The following is a 16,327-nucleotide window of genomic DNA, read 5'->3' as shown; positions in this document are numbered from 1 at the left end:
TATCAGTGGCTATCCATTTTAATTCCACTTCCCATTCCCTTGCAACACCAGTCAAGCTCTGCCTTCTGTCCCTTTCATCAATCAACTTCCCAGCTCTTCACTTCCTCCCTCCCCAGCCATGTTTCATCTGTCATCTGATGTTTTTCTCTCCCCTTCGCCCATCTTTTAAATCTACTCCTCAGCTTTTTTTCTCCAGTCCTGATGAAGGGTCTCAGCCCAAAATGGCAACTGTACACAGATGCTGCTTGGCCTGCTTAGTTCCTCCAACATTTTGTGTGTGTTGGTTGAATCTGTTGCCTCAGGCAGCTGTGGATCCTAAGTCTTTATGTGTATTTAAGGCCAAGCTTGATAGATTATTAATTAGTCAGGGCATCAGGATATTGGTACTGAAAGGAAAGTGGATCAACCATGACAAAATGGCAGGGAGGAATTGATGGGCCAAATGGACAAAATAACTTGTTGCATTTCAAGGGCCTGACAGAAGACAGTGATGAATGAAGCCCCTGTTAAGAACTAATTAAGTGGATTGCCCAATCAGGCATTCATTGTGGCACAGATCACAGATCTCACCACGGTTACAGCAGCGATTAATGTTGAACATAGGCAGGTTAAAATGTGAGCATGGCATGGTAGCACATTGTTTGAGTCTGTTCAGATTTTGTGCTTGATTTCATCACTATCACATGGTCAGTGTGTGCAATGAGTAACAGTGTGGTTAGAGAACATAGCCAGGACTCTCAGTGGTAAAAACATACACTTGGATATAATGGTGCCTATTCCCAATACCCAGCAAGCAATGTTTTTCATTTAAAGTATCCAATGCCATTATTGATGAAGCATGTGATCAACATTTATGCATCGATCAATATATCTGAAGCAGATGTTATCACTGCCTGGAGGACCAGTTGAATACAAATTGTCCTCAAAATAGTGAATGCAGTTTACAAGTTAATAAATGGCTGTGAAACTATCAAGGCTATTGTGAAAGTGCATTTTTTAATTGTTAAACACTTTGGTGAATTTTTTCAATTTAGAAAAGTAATTGATATTGAAAGATTAGTTGAAACAAAACCCCTTATAAAAAGATAAGGTTGCGCAAATCTATTTCAGGAGTGGTCATGCAAAAGGCAGTTCATTAAAGGGAGAAGCTAAGACTCTGCACAAATAATGAAGCATTTTTGAGGTATCAGGAGCTGTGCCGGCCATTTTATACACATCAAGATCCAAACAGTGCTATATGATAACAACCAGATCATATAACCAGTTTCTATAACCAGTTTTAGAAATCTTGATTGAAAAATAACATTGACCCATGATGAGAGGCATTGATCGTGTGGATAGTCAGAGGCTTTATCCAAGAGCTGAAGTGGTTGCTACAAGAGGACACAAGTTTAAGGTGCTGGGGAGTAGGTACAGAGGAGCTGTCAGGGGTAAGTTTTTTACGCAGAGAGTAGTGAGTGCGTGGAATGGGCTGCCAGCAATGGTGGTGGAGGTGGATACGATAGGGTCTTTTAAGAGACTTTTGGATGGGTACATGGAACTTAGAAAAATAGAGGGCTATGGGTAAGCCTAGTAATTTCTAGGGTAGGGACATGTTCGGCACAACTTTGTGGGCCAAAGGGCCTGTATTGTGCTGTAGGTTTTCTATGTTTCTATAATCCTCAGATAACTGAGAGCTTGTGTATTTTGTTAAATGCAAACGAGTTCTGCCGTTAGTAATAGTACTCAGTGTATATTTTTCCTTCAGCTTCTTTTAATAATTACTGTAACAATTTTTGTAACAACTTTCGTACTTGTCCTTTAACTAAATCTCAACTAAGATATTGATAGAGATAATTATAACAAAATAAATACTGCTAGTCTGCTCCAAATACACCATAACCTTTCCTTTCTGTGGAGTTGCATCACTCCGAGCTACCAGAAGAACTCAGTGTGTGTAGATATCGATGGAAGAGAAATGGATTTCTTATGCTTCTCCACAAATTAAATCTCTATAAAGTAATGCACCAAACCAGTATAAAATCAGACAATATTCTCATACAAAACTCTTCCCTGAAATGAATGAAATAATTTGAAAATCTGACTGAAATTCACTAATCTTTAAGAAATTCAATTCTGATTCATTTTCAGGTACTCCAAAGGAATGCAGTGTTACCAAGAACATCACCTACATCACTCATCAGGGATGTCAATCAAAACAGGAAGTGCCAATGATCTCTTGTGGTGGCCGCTGTATGACATCTTCAGTGTACGTATAAACTGCAAAACTCAGCAACCTTACCTCCAAAATTGCCCCACCACCATTCAATGTGATCAGGGTGGCCTTCCCTACATGCCATCACTTTTCTGTGTCAGTTCCCCAGAACCTCAATTCCCCAATGTTACAAAGGATTATCAATGTCCACTTTAACTTCTAATCCATATACAGTTAATTTCATTGCTGTTTTGATTCAGTTCTATAGGCTCTGTGTCCATCTTCTGAGTCAACACAGATGCAAAAGTTCCCTATCTCTTTTGGCTTCATGCATAGATGACCATGGTGATATTCAACAGGACCAATTTTGTTCAATGCTATCCTTTTGCTCTTATTTTATCTGTCAAAGCCCTGGAATTCTCCTTCACCCTGCCTGCTAGAGTAACCTCTTGCAACTTTTGATTCTCCTGATTTCCCTTGCTTTTTTTATACTCTTCAAATAACTTAATTTTTCCTGCTATGCACTTCCTCCATCCTCTTACTCAATATCTCTCAAAAACCAAGGTTCTGTATTTTGACAAACTCTGTATTCTCAAAATTGCCCTTCCAAAGACTTCTCACTTACCAAGCTCCTCATTTCCTGAAAACAACCTGGCACAATCCATACTTGCAGTATCATCCTTCCTGATACCATCAAAATCGGCCTTTCTTCAATTTAGAAACTCAAACTAAGGACAAGACCTATCTTTCTCCAAAATCACATTTAAACTGAAGGAATCTAACCACCTGATCAAAAGTGTTCCCCTACTCAAACTTTGGTCACCTGTCCTGTTTCATTCCATAGTAGGAGACCTAGTATCACACTCCCTCTAGTTGAGACGTCTACGTTCTGATGAAGGAAACTTTGCTGAACATGAATTCTATCCTATCTAGTCCTTTTACAGTATGAGAGTCCCAGTCAGTATGTGGAAAGTTAAAATCACCTACTATAATAACCTTATGTTTCTGACAACAAATTGTGATCTCTACAAATTTGCTCCTCTAAATCCAGCTGACTATTAGGTTGTCTGTAATATAATTGTCTGTAATATAATTAATGTGCCCATTCCTTTCTTATTCTTTAGTTCCACCCATATAGCTACTGTAGACAAGCTCTCCAGCCTGTTCTGTCCAAGCCTTGCTGTGACATTTTCCCTGACTAATAATGCCACCTTTCCCACTTTAATCTCTCCTGCTCTATCATGTCTAAAACAACAGAACCTTGAACCATTGAGCTGCTAGTCCTGCTTTGCCTGCAATCAAATCTCACAAATTGCTCCAATGTCATAATTCCATGTTCTGATCCACACTCTGAGCTCGCCTGCCTTACCTAGCACTGAAATAAGCACAACTCAGAACATTATTTCTTTTATGCTTTATGTTTTGTTGCCTGTCATTGTATTTAGGCTTAACAGCAACTTTCCCCAAAAACACTGAATTATCTGCCCTGGCACTTTGGTTCCCATCCCCTGTAGCTCTAGCTTAAACCTCCCAGAGCAGCACCAGCAAATCTTCACAAAAGGATATTAGTCCCCCTCCAGTTTTAAAATGCTGTCCCCAAATATTTTTAAAATATTTCCTGTTGAACACATCTCAATATCCCTTGGGATCTTTTATGATTCAATGGGCTCTGTACTCCATCCAGAGAGTATAGGCCTAATGTTTTAGCCGTCTATGACAAAACAACTCTCCCACCTCTGGAATATTACTTCTGGCCTGACTCCTACCTCATGTATCCTTTCTCAAAAACTTGTGCATAGTCCTCCAGGTGCAACCACAGCAACACCAGCTCCCACCCTATGCAACCTAAGCCAACATGCCATTTTCTTCCTCACCTAGAGGATCTGATTTGATCCTGTCCTCAGTTGCTGTCCATGTGTACTTTGCACATTCCCAAGTTCACCCAGTGTGTCTCCCCTGGGTGCTCCAGTCTTGGTTGGGTAAATTGGCCACTGTGAATTGCCCAACAAAAATGCAGAATAAAGAGTTAGAGCACACACATGCACATGCACACAGACACACTCACACACACACAGACTCACGCACATACACACACACACACACGCACAAACACACGGTGAGCATTCGAGTGCTGATTCAAGAAGGAGCATCTAACTTGCAGTGAAAGTTCTGAAGATCTGAGAGTTTGCTGTCAGTGTGGACAAAGTGAGACCATTGGGAAGAGAAGCTTTGAGTTTGGAGTTGAATTTGTGTATTTACCCAAAAGAAATCAACTAAAGGCAGAGAAATGGCGAGATTAAAAAATAGGTACACATGAAGTGCAGCTGAGTTTAGTTGGTTTAGATATCCCACAATCCCTTTGGAAGTACTCTTAAAATAGAGCCTTTTGTTTGTGGTTGGTTTCCACAAAACCTGAATCAGTGCTTTTGGTGTTGTCATTGTGCATGCTCTCACTGCTAGAGTGGAAAATCATTTTAGAAAGCAAAGGGACCAGAGAGTAACCAGTAAGAAATTGAAATCTGAGAGATTCTACAGCAGATCAGCTCAACTCTCAATTCAGGATTTTTTTATTTGGGTTTGCATTGTCCTCGCGGTAGGGTCACACACTCTAACAGTGGTAGGGTCACACATTCTAGCAGCAGTAGGGTCACACATTCTAACAGCGGTAGGGTCACTCACTAACAGCGGTAGAGTCACTCACTAACTGCGGTAGGGTCGCACACTCTAACAGCAGTAGGGTTACACATTCTAACTGATGTTGATGGGGAATGAAGCAAGCCATTTGCCTGTTAGATGTGCAATGTGAGAACTGGTGTAAGAGCCAGGAACTCCCTCAGGACCGCTGACGTTTTGAGTATTTGACAATGATGAAAGTGCAGCACAAGCAGCTTTAGTACATGTATAAAGAGTTCCTGCTGTAATACAGGGAAGTTACAGTACTAAAGCAGAAACTTCCCACTAAGATCTTGTTAACATAGAAGAGAGTTTGAAAGATTGAAGTTTTAGATAGTTGCACCAGCACAAGTTTCAATGGTTGCATTGTGACTACTTTTGTAATGCTACAGTAAACTGGGTTAAATGGCATAGGAGCCATTAAGGCATAGGAGCATTATTAGGCCATTTGGCCCATCAAATATTTCCAATGACCTGGGCTCCACAGCCATCTGTGGCAATGAATTCCACAGATTCACCACACTTGAGCTAAAGAAATTCTCCCTTATCTCTGTTCTAGGGCATATAACTTCTATTCTGAGGATGTACCCTCTGCTTTTTTGGTGAAACTAAAAGTCACGAGTTTCACCCACAATCTCTAGTTTGCATGTGGAATATCATTGGGTGCACAATTGGCACCCAGAAAATGTTAGAATCATTATGAGTAACAGTGAACTGATTTACCAGGTCAATTTATATTCGGTGTAATAGTGAGTGAGTGGGCCAGTGAAGGAGTGGAGCTTTGAGGCTTTGACTCAAGAGGCTTCAAAGAGAAGAGGTGGAGGACGAGCTTGCTCCCAGTTAGGCTTTACAATGCTTCCTGAGACAGTGATGTGCCTCTCATGTGAGATGTGGCAGTCTTGGGGAACTCCCCTCTCCTGCAGAGTCACATCTGCCAGAAGTGCATGTGGCTGGGTGATGTGGAAGACTGTGCAAGGAATCTGGAGCAGCAGCTAAATGACCTTCAACTCATAAGGGAGAATGAGGCAGTCATAGATGAGAGCTACAGGGAGGTAGTCACACCTAGACTGCTGGAAACAGGTCGGGTGACAGTCAGAGGGGGGAAAGCGAAGGTGAGTAGACAGGTAGTGCAGAGCACCCCTGTAGCCATTCCCCTGAATAATAAGTATACCGTCCTGGACACTGTTGGTGGGGACAACTGACCAGGGGTGAGCCATGGTGGCAGGAACTTCTGGCAATGAGTCTGACCCTGTGGTGCAGAAGACTGGGACGGAGAAGAGGAGAGCTGTCATCATTGAGGACTCTATAGTCAGGGGAGCAGACAGGAGATTTTGTGGACATGAGAAGGACACCTGCATGATTTGTTGCCTCCCGGGTGCCAGAGTTCGGTATGTCTCTGACCGTGTGCATGACATCCTGGTACGAGAGGGAAAGCAATCAGAAGTCGTGATATATGTTGGTACCAACAATATAGGCAGGAAGAGGGATGAGGTTCTAAAGTGTGAGTTTTGGGAACTAGGCAGAAGGCTGAAGGACAGGACCTCAAGAGTGGCGTTCTCAGGATTGCTGCCAGTGCTACGTGATAGTGATGGTAAAAATTGGAGGAGATAGCAGTTGAATGCGTGGCAGAGGAGTTGGTGCAAGGGACAGGGTTTTAGATTTTTGGATCATTGGGATCTCTTCTGGGGAAGGTACTTCTGTATCTCTTCTGTACCGATTGGATGGGTTGCACCTGAACTTGAGGGGGAGCAATATCCTTGCACGTAGGTTTGCTAGCATGGTTTGGGAGGGTTTAAACTAATTTGCAAGGGGGATGGGATCCGGAGCGACAGAGCAGTGGAAGAAGTGTGTGGAGTAAAGACAGATCTAAGATATATAGAGAGGCTTTGAGGAAAGATAAGCAGAATAAAGGGTGTAAAGGTAGTAGGGTAGAAGGGCTAAAATGCATGTACTTCAATACAAAAAGCATCAGGAACAAAAGTGATGAACTGAGAGCTTGGATATATACATGGAATTATGATATAGTGGCCATTACAGAGACTTGGCTGGAACCAGGGCAGGCATGGATTCTCAATATTTCTGGATTTCAGTGCTTTAAAAGGGATAGAGAAGGGGAAAAAGGGGAGGAGGGTGGCATTACTGGTCAGGGATATTATTACAGCTACAGAAAAGGTGGGTAATGTAGCAGGATCCTCTTGAGTCAGCATGGGTGGAAGTCAGGAACAGGAAGTGAGCAATTACTCTATTGGGAGTATTCTGTAGGCCCCCTGGTAGCAGCAGAGAATCCGAGGAGCAGATTGGAAGACAGATTTTGGAAAGATGCAAAAATAATGGGGTTGTTATCATGGGTGACTTTAACTTCCCTAATATTGATTGGCACTTGATTAGTTCCAATGGTTTAGACGGGGCAGAGTTTGTTAAGTGTGCCCAGGATGGATTCCTGTCACAGTATGTTGACAGGCCGAATGGGGGAATACCATACTAGATCTAGTATTAGGTAATAAACTGGGTCAGGTCACAGATCTCTCAGTGGGTGAGCATCTGGGGGACAGTGATCACCACTCCCTGGCCTTTAGCATTATCATGGAAAAGGATAGAATCAGAGAGGACAGGGAAATTTTTAATTGGGGAAAGGCAAGTTATGAGGCTATAAGGCTAGAACTTGCGGGTGTGAATTGGGATGATGTTTTGCAGGGAAATGTACTATGGACATGTGGTCAATGTTTAAGGATCTCTTAAACATGTGTAAGGGATAAATTTGTCCCAGTGAGGAAGATAAAGAATGGTAGGGTGAAGGAAGCATGGGTTACAAGTGAGGTGGAAAATCTAGTCAGGTGGAAGAAGGCAGCATACATGAGGTTTAGGAAGCAAGGATCAGATAGGTCTATTGAGGAATATAGGGTAGCAAGAAAGGAGCTTAAGAAGGGGCTGAGAGGAGCAAGAAGGGTACATGAGAAGGCCTTGGTGAGTAGGGTAAAGGAAAACCCCAAGACATTTTTCAATTATGTGAAGAACAGAAGGATGACAGCAGTGAAGGTAGAACCGATTAGAGATAAATGTGGAAAGATATGCCTGGAGGCTATGGAAGTGAGCAAGGTCCTCAATGAATACTTCTCTTTGTTATTCACCAATGAGAGGGAACTTGATGCCAGTGAGGACAATATGAGTGAGGTTGATGTTCTGGAGAATGTTGATATTAAGGGAGAGGAGGTGTTGGAGTTGTTAAAATACATTAGGATAGATAAGTCCTTGGGGCCTGACAGAATATTCCCCAGGCTGCTCCACGAGGCGAGGCAAGAGATTGCTGAGCCTCTGGCTAGGATCTTTATATCCTCGTCATCCATGGGGATGGTACCAGAGGATTGGAAGGAGGCGAATGTTGTCCCCTTGTTCAAAAAAGGTAGTAGGGATAGTCCGGGTAATTATAGACCAGTGAGCCTTATGTCTGCGGTGGGAAAGCTGTTGGAAAAGATTCTTAGAGATAGAATCTATGGGCATTTAGAGAATCATGGTCTGATCAGGGACAGACAGCATGGCTTTGCGAAGGGCAGATCATGTCTAACAAGCCTGATAGAGTTCTTTGAGAAGGTGACCAGGCATATAGATGAGGGTAGTGTAGTGGATGTGATCTACATGGATCTTAGTAAGGCATTTGACAAGGTTCCACATGGTCGGCTTATTCAGAACGACAGAAGGCATGGGATCCAGGGAAGTTTGGCCAGGTGGATTCAGAATTGGCTTGCCTGCAGAAGGCAGAGGCTCGTGGTGGAGGGAATACTTTCGGGTTGAAGGGTTGTGACTAGTGGTGTCCCACAAGGATCGCTTCTGGGATTCTACTTTTTGTGATTTTTTATTAACAACCTGGATGTGGGGGTAGAAGGGTGGGTTGGCAAGTTTGCAGACAACACAAAGGTTGGTGGAGTTGTGGATAGCATAGAGGATTGTCGAAGATTGCAGAGAGACATTGATAGGATGCAGAAGTGTGCTGAAAAGTGGCAGATGGAGTTCAACCCACAGAAGTGTGAGGCGGTACACTTTGGAAGGACAAACTCCAAGGCAGATTACAAAGTAAATGGCAGCATACTTGGTGGTGTGGAGGAGTAGAGGGATCAGGTGGTACATGTCCACAGATCCCTGAAAGTTGCCTCACAGGTAGATAGGGTAGTTAAGAAAGCTTATGGGGTGTTAGCTTTCATATGTCAATGGATAGAGCAAGGTAATGATGCAGCTCTATAAAACTCTAATTAGGCCACACTTGGAGTACTGTGTCCAGTTCTGGTCGCCTCACTGCAGGAAGGACGTGGAAGCATTGGAAAGGGTACAGAGGAGATTTACCAGGATGCTGCCTGGTTTAGAGAGTATGCATTATGATCAGAGATTAAGGGAGCTAGGGCTTTACTCTTTGGAGAGAAGGAGGATGAGAGGAGACATGATAGAGGTATACAAGATATTAAGAGGAATAGATAGAGTGGACAGCCAGCGCCACTTTCCCAGGGCACCACTACTCAATACAAGAGGACATGGCTTTAAGGTAAGGAGTGGGAAGTTCAAGGGGGATATTAGAGGAAGGTTTTTTACTCAGAGAGTGGTTGGTTTGTGGAATGCACTGCCTGAGTCAGTGGTGGAGGCAGATACACTAGTGAAATTTAAGATGCTACTAGACAGGTGTAGGGAGGAATTTAAGGTGGGGGGTTATATGGGAAGCAGGGTTTAAGGGTCGGCACAACACTGTGGGCTGAAGGGCCTGTTCTGTGCTGTACTATTCTATGTTCTATGTAATTTCACCCAGAAATAGTGAAAAATAATTTGTGCATAAAATGGATCTAATTTCTAGAACAATTTTATAGTATGAATGGATTATTTGATCATCAATTGTTTAAGCAGTCTTTAATTGTAACTACTTTTTCCTCTTGGTTCTACACAGGTACTCTGCTGAAGCAAATATGATTTCACACAAATGCAGCTGCTGTCAGGAGTTGGAAACCAGCAAGAAAAATATCACCTTATTGTGTCCAGGTGGTGCAACAACGGAGTTTACCTACACCTACGTAACCAAGTGTGGCTGTGTATCGACAAAATGTGAACCCCTCACAAAGCAAATGGCAGTGCCTCAGGGTTAGGATGTAGCCCATAGAATACAGAGAAAGAATAAGGGCAAAGGTTTGCTTGGTAACCATAAAAAATCAATTAGAAGTTTAAGTAGAAAATATTTATGAGATGTGAAACCCTAAGACATTGTTTCGACCTTCTTTAAAGAAGACATTATAATGTGGTTTATTCACAATTTTTTCATTCCATTCTATAGGGCCCATTAAGCTAGAAAGAAATGAAACTTTATTTCTGATCATCAGTCTGAGTTACAGAACCACTCATGTATTTGCTGAGTAATGGGATAATATATTTTTTTTCTTGGCCACTAATAACCTCCAACAGTCAGGCCACCTGTAAATGAAGTGCCATCTCAACTTTAGTGTTTCTGCATTCATTTTGATTACCACAAAAATATTTTATTTCTTTGTGTTTGCAATAATGATCTACAATAAAAATGTGTCTGCATTTGATGTTCGCATTTTCATTGACTGGTTTTAATTCAATGCCACATTGCATTTGACATTATCGTCTCCATGATGTATGGGCAAGGTAACAGGGCTCATTTTAATTTTCAGAATGAAAAACAGGCCAAATCTGATTCTGATTTAACCAAACATTCTTCTTGGCTGCAACAACAAATAAACCATTCTCCAATTGAGGCTGGAGGATAGATTGCAAAATGGAAATCTCAGTCTGCCAAGTGTAAAGCAGAGCCAGGAATTCAAGGGGTCAGTTTGATGCTTCAAGAACGGAAGATGTTACAGAAGCAGGTAAAAGAAAAGAAAACAAACTCCAGTTAACTTTCAGGCCTGCTTTACATTTTGCAAAAGATGCCATCCTTCCTATGTATTCTGACCATCCTTCAGCACCTCTTCCATGTATGTCATTTCATCTCAAAAGATCTGAGGGACCCAACCTCCTCAGTCCGCTTCAAAGGTTTCACACCCCCCCCTGAATGACCTACATTCCCAACTGAGTTCTGAATGGTAAATACTTTGAGATTGCAAGCCCTGGTTCTGGACAGACCAGCCAGGGCAAACATTATCTCTGCATGTCTTCTGTCAAGCAGCAGAGCAATTTTATATGTTTCATTGAGGACTTCTCTTATTGTTTTAGACACATGACAGTATCAGTCCATTCTGCCCTCTCTGGGGAAAAAAATCCCTACACCTTGAATCTATCTGGTTAACCTTTGCTATACTTCCTCTGTTCCAAGGTTATCTATCCTTCAAAGGGGAGAGCAGACCAGTATGCTACTAAGTGCTGGCTCACAAAGGCCTAATTCATATCTTTGAACTTGCAACAAAATTGCTTAGAATGAAAACTAATGTACCATTCATCTTCCCAATTGCTGACTGTACCTGCTATTGAAATTCTTTGAGAAAATAATAGGCAAGAGAGACAAAGGAGATCAGTGGATATTATTTACTTGGATTTTCAGAAAGCCTTTGATAAGATGTCGCACATGAGGCTGCTAAGCAATATGAGAGCGCATGGTATTTCAGGAAAGAGAAGAGGCAAAGAGTGGGAATAAAGGGAGCCTTTTCTGGTTGGCTGTCAGTGACTAGTGGTGTTCCACAGGGGTTGGTATTAAAATGTGTTCTTTTCATATTATACTTCAATGATTTGATGATGAAGTTTGCAGGTAATGCAGAGATAGATGATGGGGCGGATGGTGTTGAGGAAGCAGGGAGTCTGCAGAAGGACTTAGACAGATTAGGAGAATGAGCAAAGTGGTAGATGGAATACAGTGAAGGGAAGTGTAGGATCATGAACTTTGGTAGAAGGAATAAAGACATAGACTATTTTCTAAATGGGAAGAAGCTTCTGAAATCAGTGGTGCAAAGGGACTTGGGAGTCCTCGTGCAGCATTAGATAAAGCTTTACTTGCAGGTTGAGTTGGTGGTAGGGAAAGCAAATGCAATGATAGCATTCATTTTGAGACAATAGAATATAAAGGCAAGGATGTAATGCTGAGGTGTTATAAGGCATTGGACAAGACCATACTTGCAGTATTGTGAGTAATTTTGAGCTCTTATCTAAGAAAGGATATTCTCATATTGGAGAGGGTCCAGGCGAGGTTCATGAGAATGTTCCCTGGAATGAACGTATGTGTGATGGTTCTGGGCCTGTTAAGCAATGGATTTTAGAAGAATCAGGTGAGATCTCATTGAAAACTATTAAATATTGAAATGCCTAGACAGAGAGAATGTAACCTGTAGGAGTTACATTCCAATGTAGGAGTCTCAGACCAGAGGGTACAGCCTCAGAATACAAGGACATTCAGAGATGATGAAGAATTTCCTTAGCCAGGGTATATTCTAAGCAGAGGTTGATAAATAGTAAGAGTGTGTTACAAATATCACCCCGTAAGGGATTTATTATTATAAAATAATGATCAGGGGACCCAGAGAGAGTCTGTAATTACTAACAAGAACCTTTATTGTCTCAATGGAAGGACACATGAACTTAAACAACCAATACCTATGCACACCTAATAAATTCCTGACCCTCCATGAGCAGTCAAAGAATAACAAAGGAATGACCAGTTAATAAAGGAATCTCTGCTGGCCAGATGTTCCTGTAGTCCCATTTCAAATCTGCAAGACTTATGGAGTCATTGCTGCCAGCACACAAAGTGTCTGCTTTTATATTCAATCAGCAACCAGCTTGAAAGACACAGGGCAAACACAGACAGCAACAGTCACTAACCTGCATGTTATATCCAACCAATGGACTCCTCACAAATAACTTCTTATTTGGAAATGATCCCTAGTGCAAAAGATTACCCGGAGCATCATTGTGTCAACTTTAAAACACTGATCAAGCCAAACAACTTCATCTCAGAATACACAAGACACAGAGTTTCTTCAAAAAAATGACAGCCTCCATACCTTCCACCTCATGGCAACAGCAAAGTCAAATAGTCTGTATGCTTCCACTGTCCTTGATTCATCTGAATTCACTGATCTGTAGTTATTTCAGGCCAGCAGGTGTCAATGCATATTTATTTATTTATAATTTAGAGATACATCATGGAATCGGTCCCTCCGACCCTTTCTCTGAAGACAGGAGAATGGGGTTGAAAGGGATAACAAATCTGCCATGAAGCAGACTCAATGTGCCAAAAGCCCTCATTCTGATCCAGTGTCTTATATCTTATGTCTTCAGTGATTTCATGTGCTGGATACCCAGTTCCCTCTCAACATCAACAAATTCAACTGGGAAAAAAAACTGTTTTGCCATTTCTTTTACTAAAATGGATAATTTCACATTTTTCCCACAACTACTGCCGGGGCTTGCCAGTATTCCCTAAGGTGTCTCAACAATCCCCATGCAGCCCATGATTTGCACCAAGCAACACACCCTAAATGCTTGAGGAATTCAGCAGTCCAGGCAGCATCTATGAAAAAAAGTACAGTCAATGTTTTGGGACGATACCCTTCAGCAGCACTGAAGAAATAGAAGGTGAGGAGTAGATTTTAAAAGGTGGAGGTAGGGGAGAGAGAAACACAGGGTGATCAGTCAGACCGGAGGCAGAGGGATGAAGTAAAGGTCTGGGAAGTTGTTTGGTGAAAGAGATACAGGGCTGGAGTAGGGAGCATCTGATAGGAGAAAACAGAAGGCCATGGAAGAAAGAAAATGGGAGAGGAGCACCAGAGGGAGGCGATGGACAGACAAGGAGATAAAGTGAGAGAGGGAAAAAGGTACGGCGAATGGTGAATGAGTGGGGGTCGAGATTACTGGAAGTTCAAGAAATCAACGTTCATGCTATCAGGTTGGAGGCTGCAAAGACAGAATGTAGGTGTTGTTCTTCCAATTTGATTGTGGTCACATCTTGACAGTGGAGGATGCCATGGATTGGCACATTGGAATGGGAATGAGAAGTGGAATTCAAATGGGTGGCTGCTAGGAGATCCCACTTCTTCTGGTGGACAGAGCATAGGTGCTCAGCAAAGTGGTCTCCCAATCTACGTCGGGTCTCACCGATATTCAGGAAGTCACAGTGGAAGCACTGGACACAGTACATGACCCCAACAGACTCACAGGTGAAATGTTGCCTCACCTGGAAGGACTGTTTGGGGCCCTGATGGTCGTCAGGGAGGAAGTGTTAAGAACAGTCAGAATCACATCGCACTCGTCACTGTATTGGCAGTCAAGTTTACAGAAAAAGATTGCTATCAGGGATGAGAAAATGAGAAATACCTGATCAGGCTAAACCATACTGTGCAATGATAGGACCTTGAAGTGATTCATTGTGACAAAATTGCATTCCAATAACATGTCACCACCGCACTAGTGAAAGGAGGAGAGAAGGTAGTTCACCTGTGGCATGGAGAGAAAATAAATTCTTTAGAGCAGGGCAGGGAATCAGTGGACTATGTTGAAAGATATACCAGGTTAGAAAAGGTGCAGAACTGGAGTATGAATGACCATCTGAGGTCTAGGATTACACTGTATGCAGTTAGGTATTGTATGGCAAGTCAAGAGTCTGACAACTCAGTGGGGGAACATTTTGAAAACAGTAACACAACTTCTTATGATTTAAGATAGCTTTAGATGAGGATAAGAAATGTCTCCTTCAGGAGACTATTACATTGGGGTAAGACTTATGAGAAATTGGAAGATAAAGAGAGTTAATTGGGAACAGCTGTTTGTAGGCAAATCCAAATTTGACATATTAGATTCTGATGTGTTTGATCTGAGGTTCTTTCAGAAATTAACAATGAGACATAAAACTTGTTGCTACAGAATCATTTTATTAAGCATGATAATATTAAGCATAGGAACATAGAAAACCTACAGCACAATACAGGCCCTTTGGCCCACAAAGCTGTGCCGAACATGCGCTTACCTTAGAACTACCTATGCTTACTAATAGCCTTCTATTTTTCTAAGCTCCATGTATCCATCCAGGAGTCTCTTAAAAGACCCTATCGTTTCCGTCTCCACCACCATCGCCGGCAGTCCATTCCACACACTCACCACTCTCTGCATAAAAATATTACCCCTGACATTTCCTCTGTACCTACTTATAACCATATAACCATTTAACAATTACAGCACGGAACAGGCCATCTTGGCCCTTCTAGTCCATGCCGATGCTTACACTCGCCTAGTCCCACTGGCCCGCACTCAGCCCATAACCCTCCATTCCTTTTCTGTCCATATACCTATCCAATTTTACTTTAAATAACAATACCGAACCTGCCTCTACCACTTCTACTGGAAGCTCATTCCACACAGCTACCACTCTCTGAGTAAAGAAATTCCCCTTTGTGTTACCCTTAAACTTTTGCCCACTAACTCTCAAATCATGTCCTCTTGTTTGAATCTCCCCTACTCTCAATGGAAAAAGCCTATCCACATCAACTCAATCTATCCCCCTCATTATTTTAAATACCTTTATCAAGTCCCCCCTCAATCTTCTACGCTCCAAAGAATAAAGACCAAACTTGTTCAGCCTTTCCCTGTAACTTAGGTGCTGAAACCCAGGTAACGTTCTAGTAAATCTTCTCTGTACTCTCTCTATTTTGTTGATATCTTTCCTATAATTTGGTGACCAGAACTGTACACAATACTCCAAATTCGGCATTACCAATGCCTTGTACAATTTTAACACTACATCCCAACTCCTATACTCAATTCTCTGATTTATAAAGGCCAGCATACCAAAAGCTTTCTTCATCACCCTATCCACATGAGATTCCACCTTCAGGGAACTATGCACCATTATTCCTAGATCACTCTGTTCTACTGCATTCTTCAATGCCCTACCATTTACGATGTATGTATGATTGGAAAAGCTATTAGAAAAGGAGAGTAGCAAGTGACAACAGAAAAAAAAACAGAGAAGAGAGCTTAAAAGTTAGTCATTTACAACAACTTACCTCATAGCTATTTTCAGGAAAGTGGTAAAGTATGTATGATGCTCTGGTAACACTCGTTAGTTTATTTGTTATACAAATGTAACTTCCATTGGTATAAGCAGCACATTCAAATAGATACCAAATATAAAAGTGTTTAAAACAAGTTACCACCTACAATTTTTGAGCAAAATATAAATGCTTGTTTCTGGCTCTGGAACCATTACTGTACATTCTGTGAAGATTTGTTATATATCTGCATATCACTTGTTAGCCTTAATTGCCACTGTCATATAAATTAGAGTCATAGAGAAGTACAGCAGAGAAACAGGCCCTTTGTCTCTTCTAGTCCAAACTGAAACCATTCAGACTGCCTAGCACCAGCACCATAGCCCTCCATATTCCTTACTATCCATATACCTATCCAAATTTCTCTTAAACATTGAAATTGAGCTCACATGCACCAATTGTCCTGACAGCTAATTCCAAACTCCCATGAGAC

The 16,327-nt window shown here is 41.8% G+C and overlaps 1 protein-coding gene across 1 annotated transcript in view; it reads left to right on the top strand.

Moving 5' to 3' along the window:
- Nucleotides 1-10,428, top strand: part of LOC140729829 (uncharacterized) — a 239,444-nt gene extending 229,016 nt beyond the window's left edge. Inside the window, exons 95-96 of the mRNA XM_073050042.1 lie at nt 2,131-2,248; nt 9,792-10,428. Coding sequence (XP_072906143.1) covers nt 2,131-2,248; nt 9,792-9,987 — 314 coding nt within the window. The 3' untranslated portion in view covers nt 9,988-10,428. The remainder of the gene's footprint in view (nt 1-2,130; nt 2,249-9,791) is intronic.
- Nucleotides 10,429-16,327: the final 5,899 nt, after the last annotated feature.

This window comes from Hemitrygon akajei, chromosome 6, assembly GCF_048418815.1.
Source record: "Hemitrygon akajei chromosome 6, sHemAka1.3, whole genome shotgun sequence".
NCBI classification, from domain to species: Eukaryota; Metazoa; Chordata; class Chondrichthyes; order Myliobatiformes; family Dasyatidae; genus Hemitrygon; species Hemitrygon akajei.
Note: the sequence above shows the minus strand (reverse complement) of the source record. Positions and strands in the feature narration are given on the sequence as shown.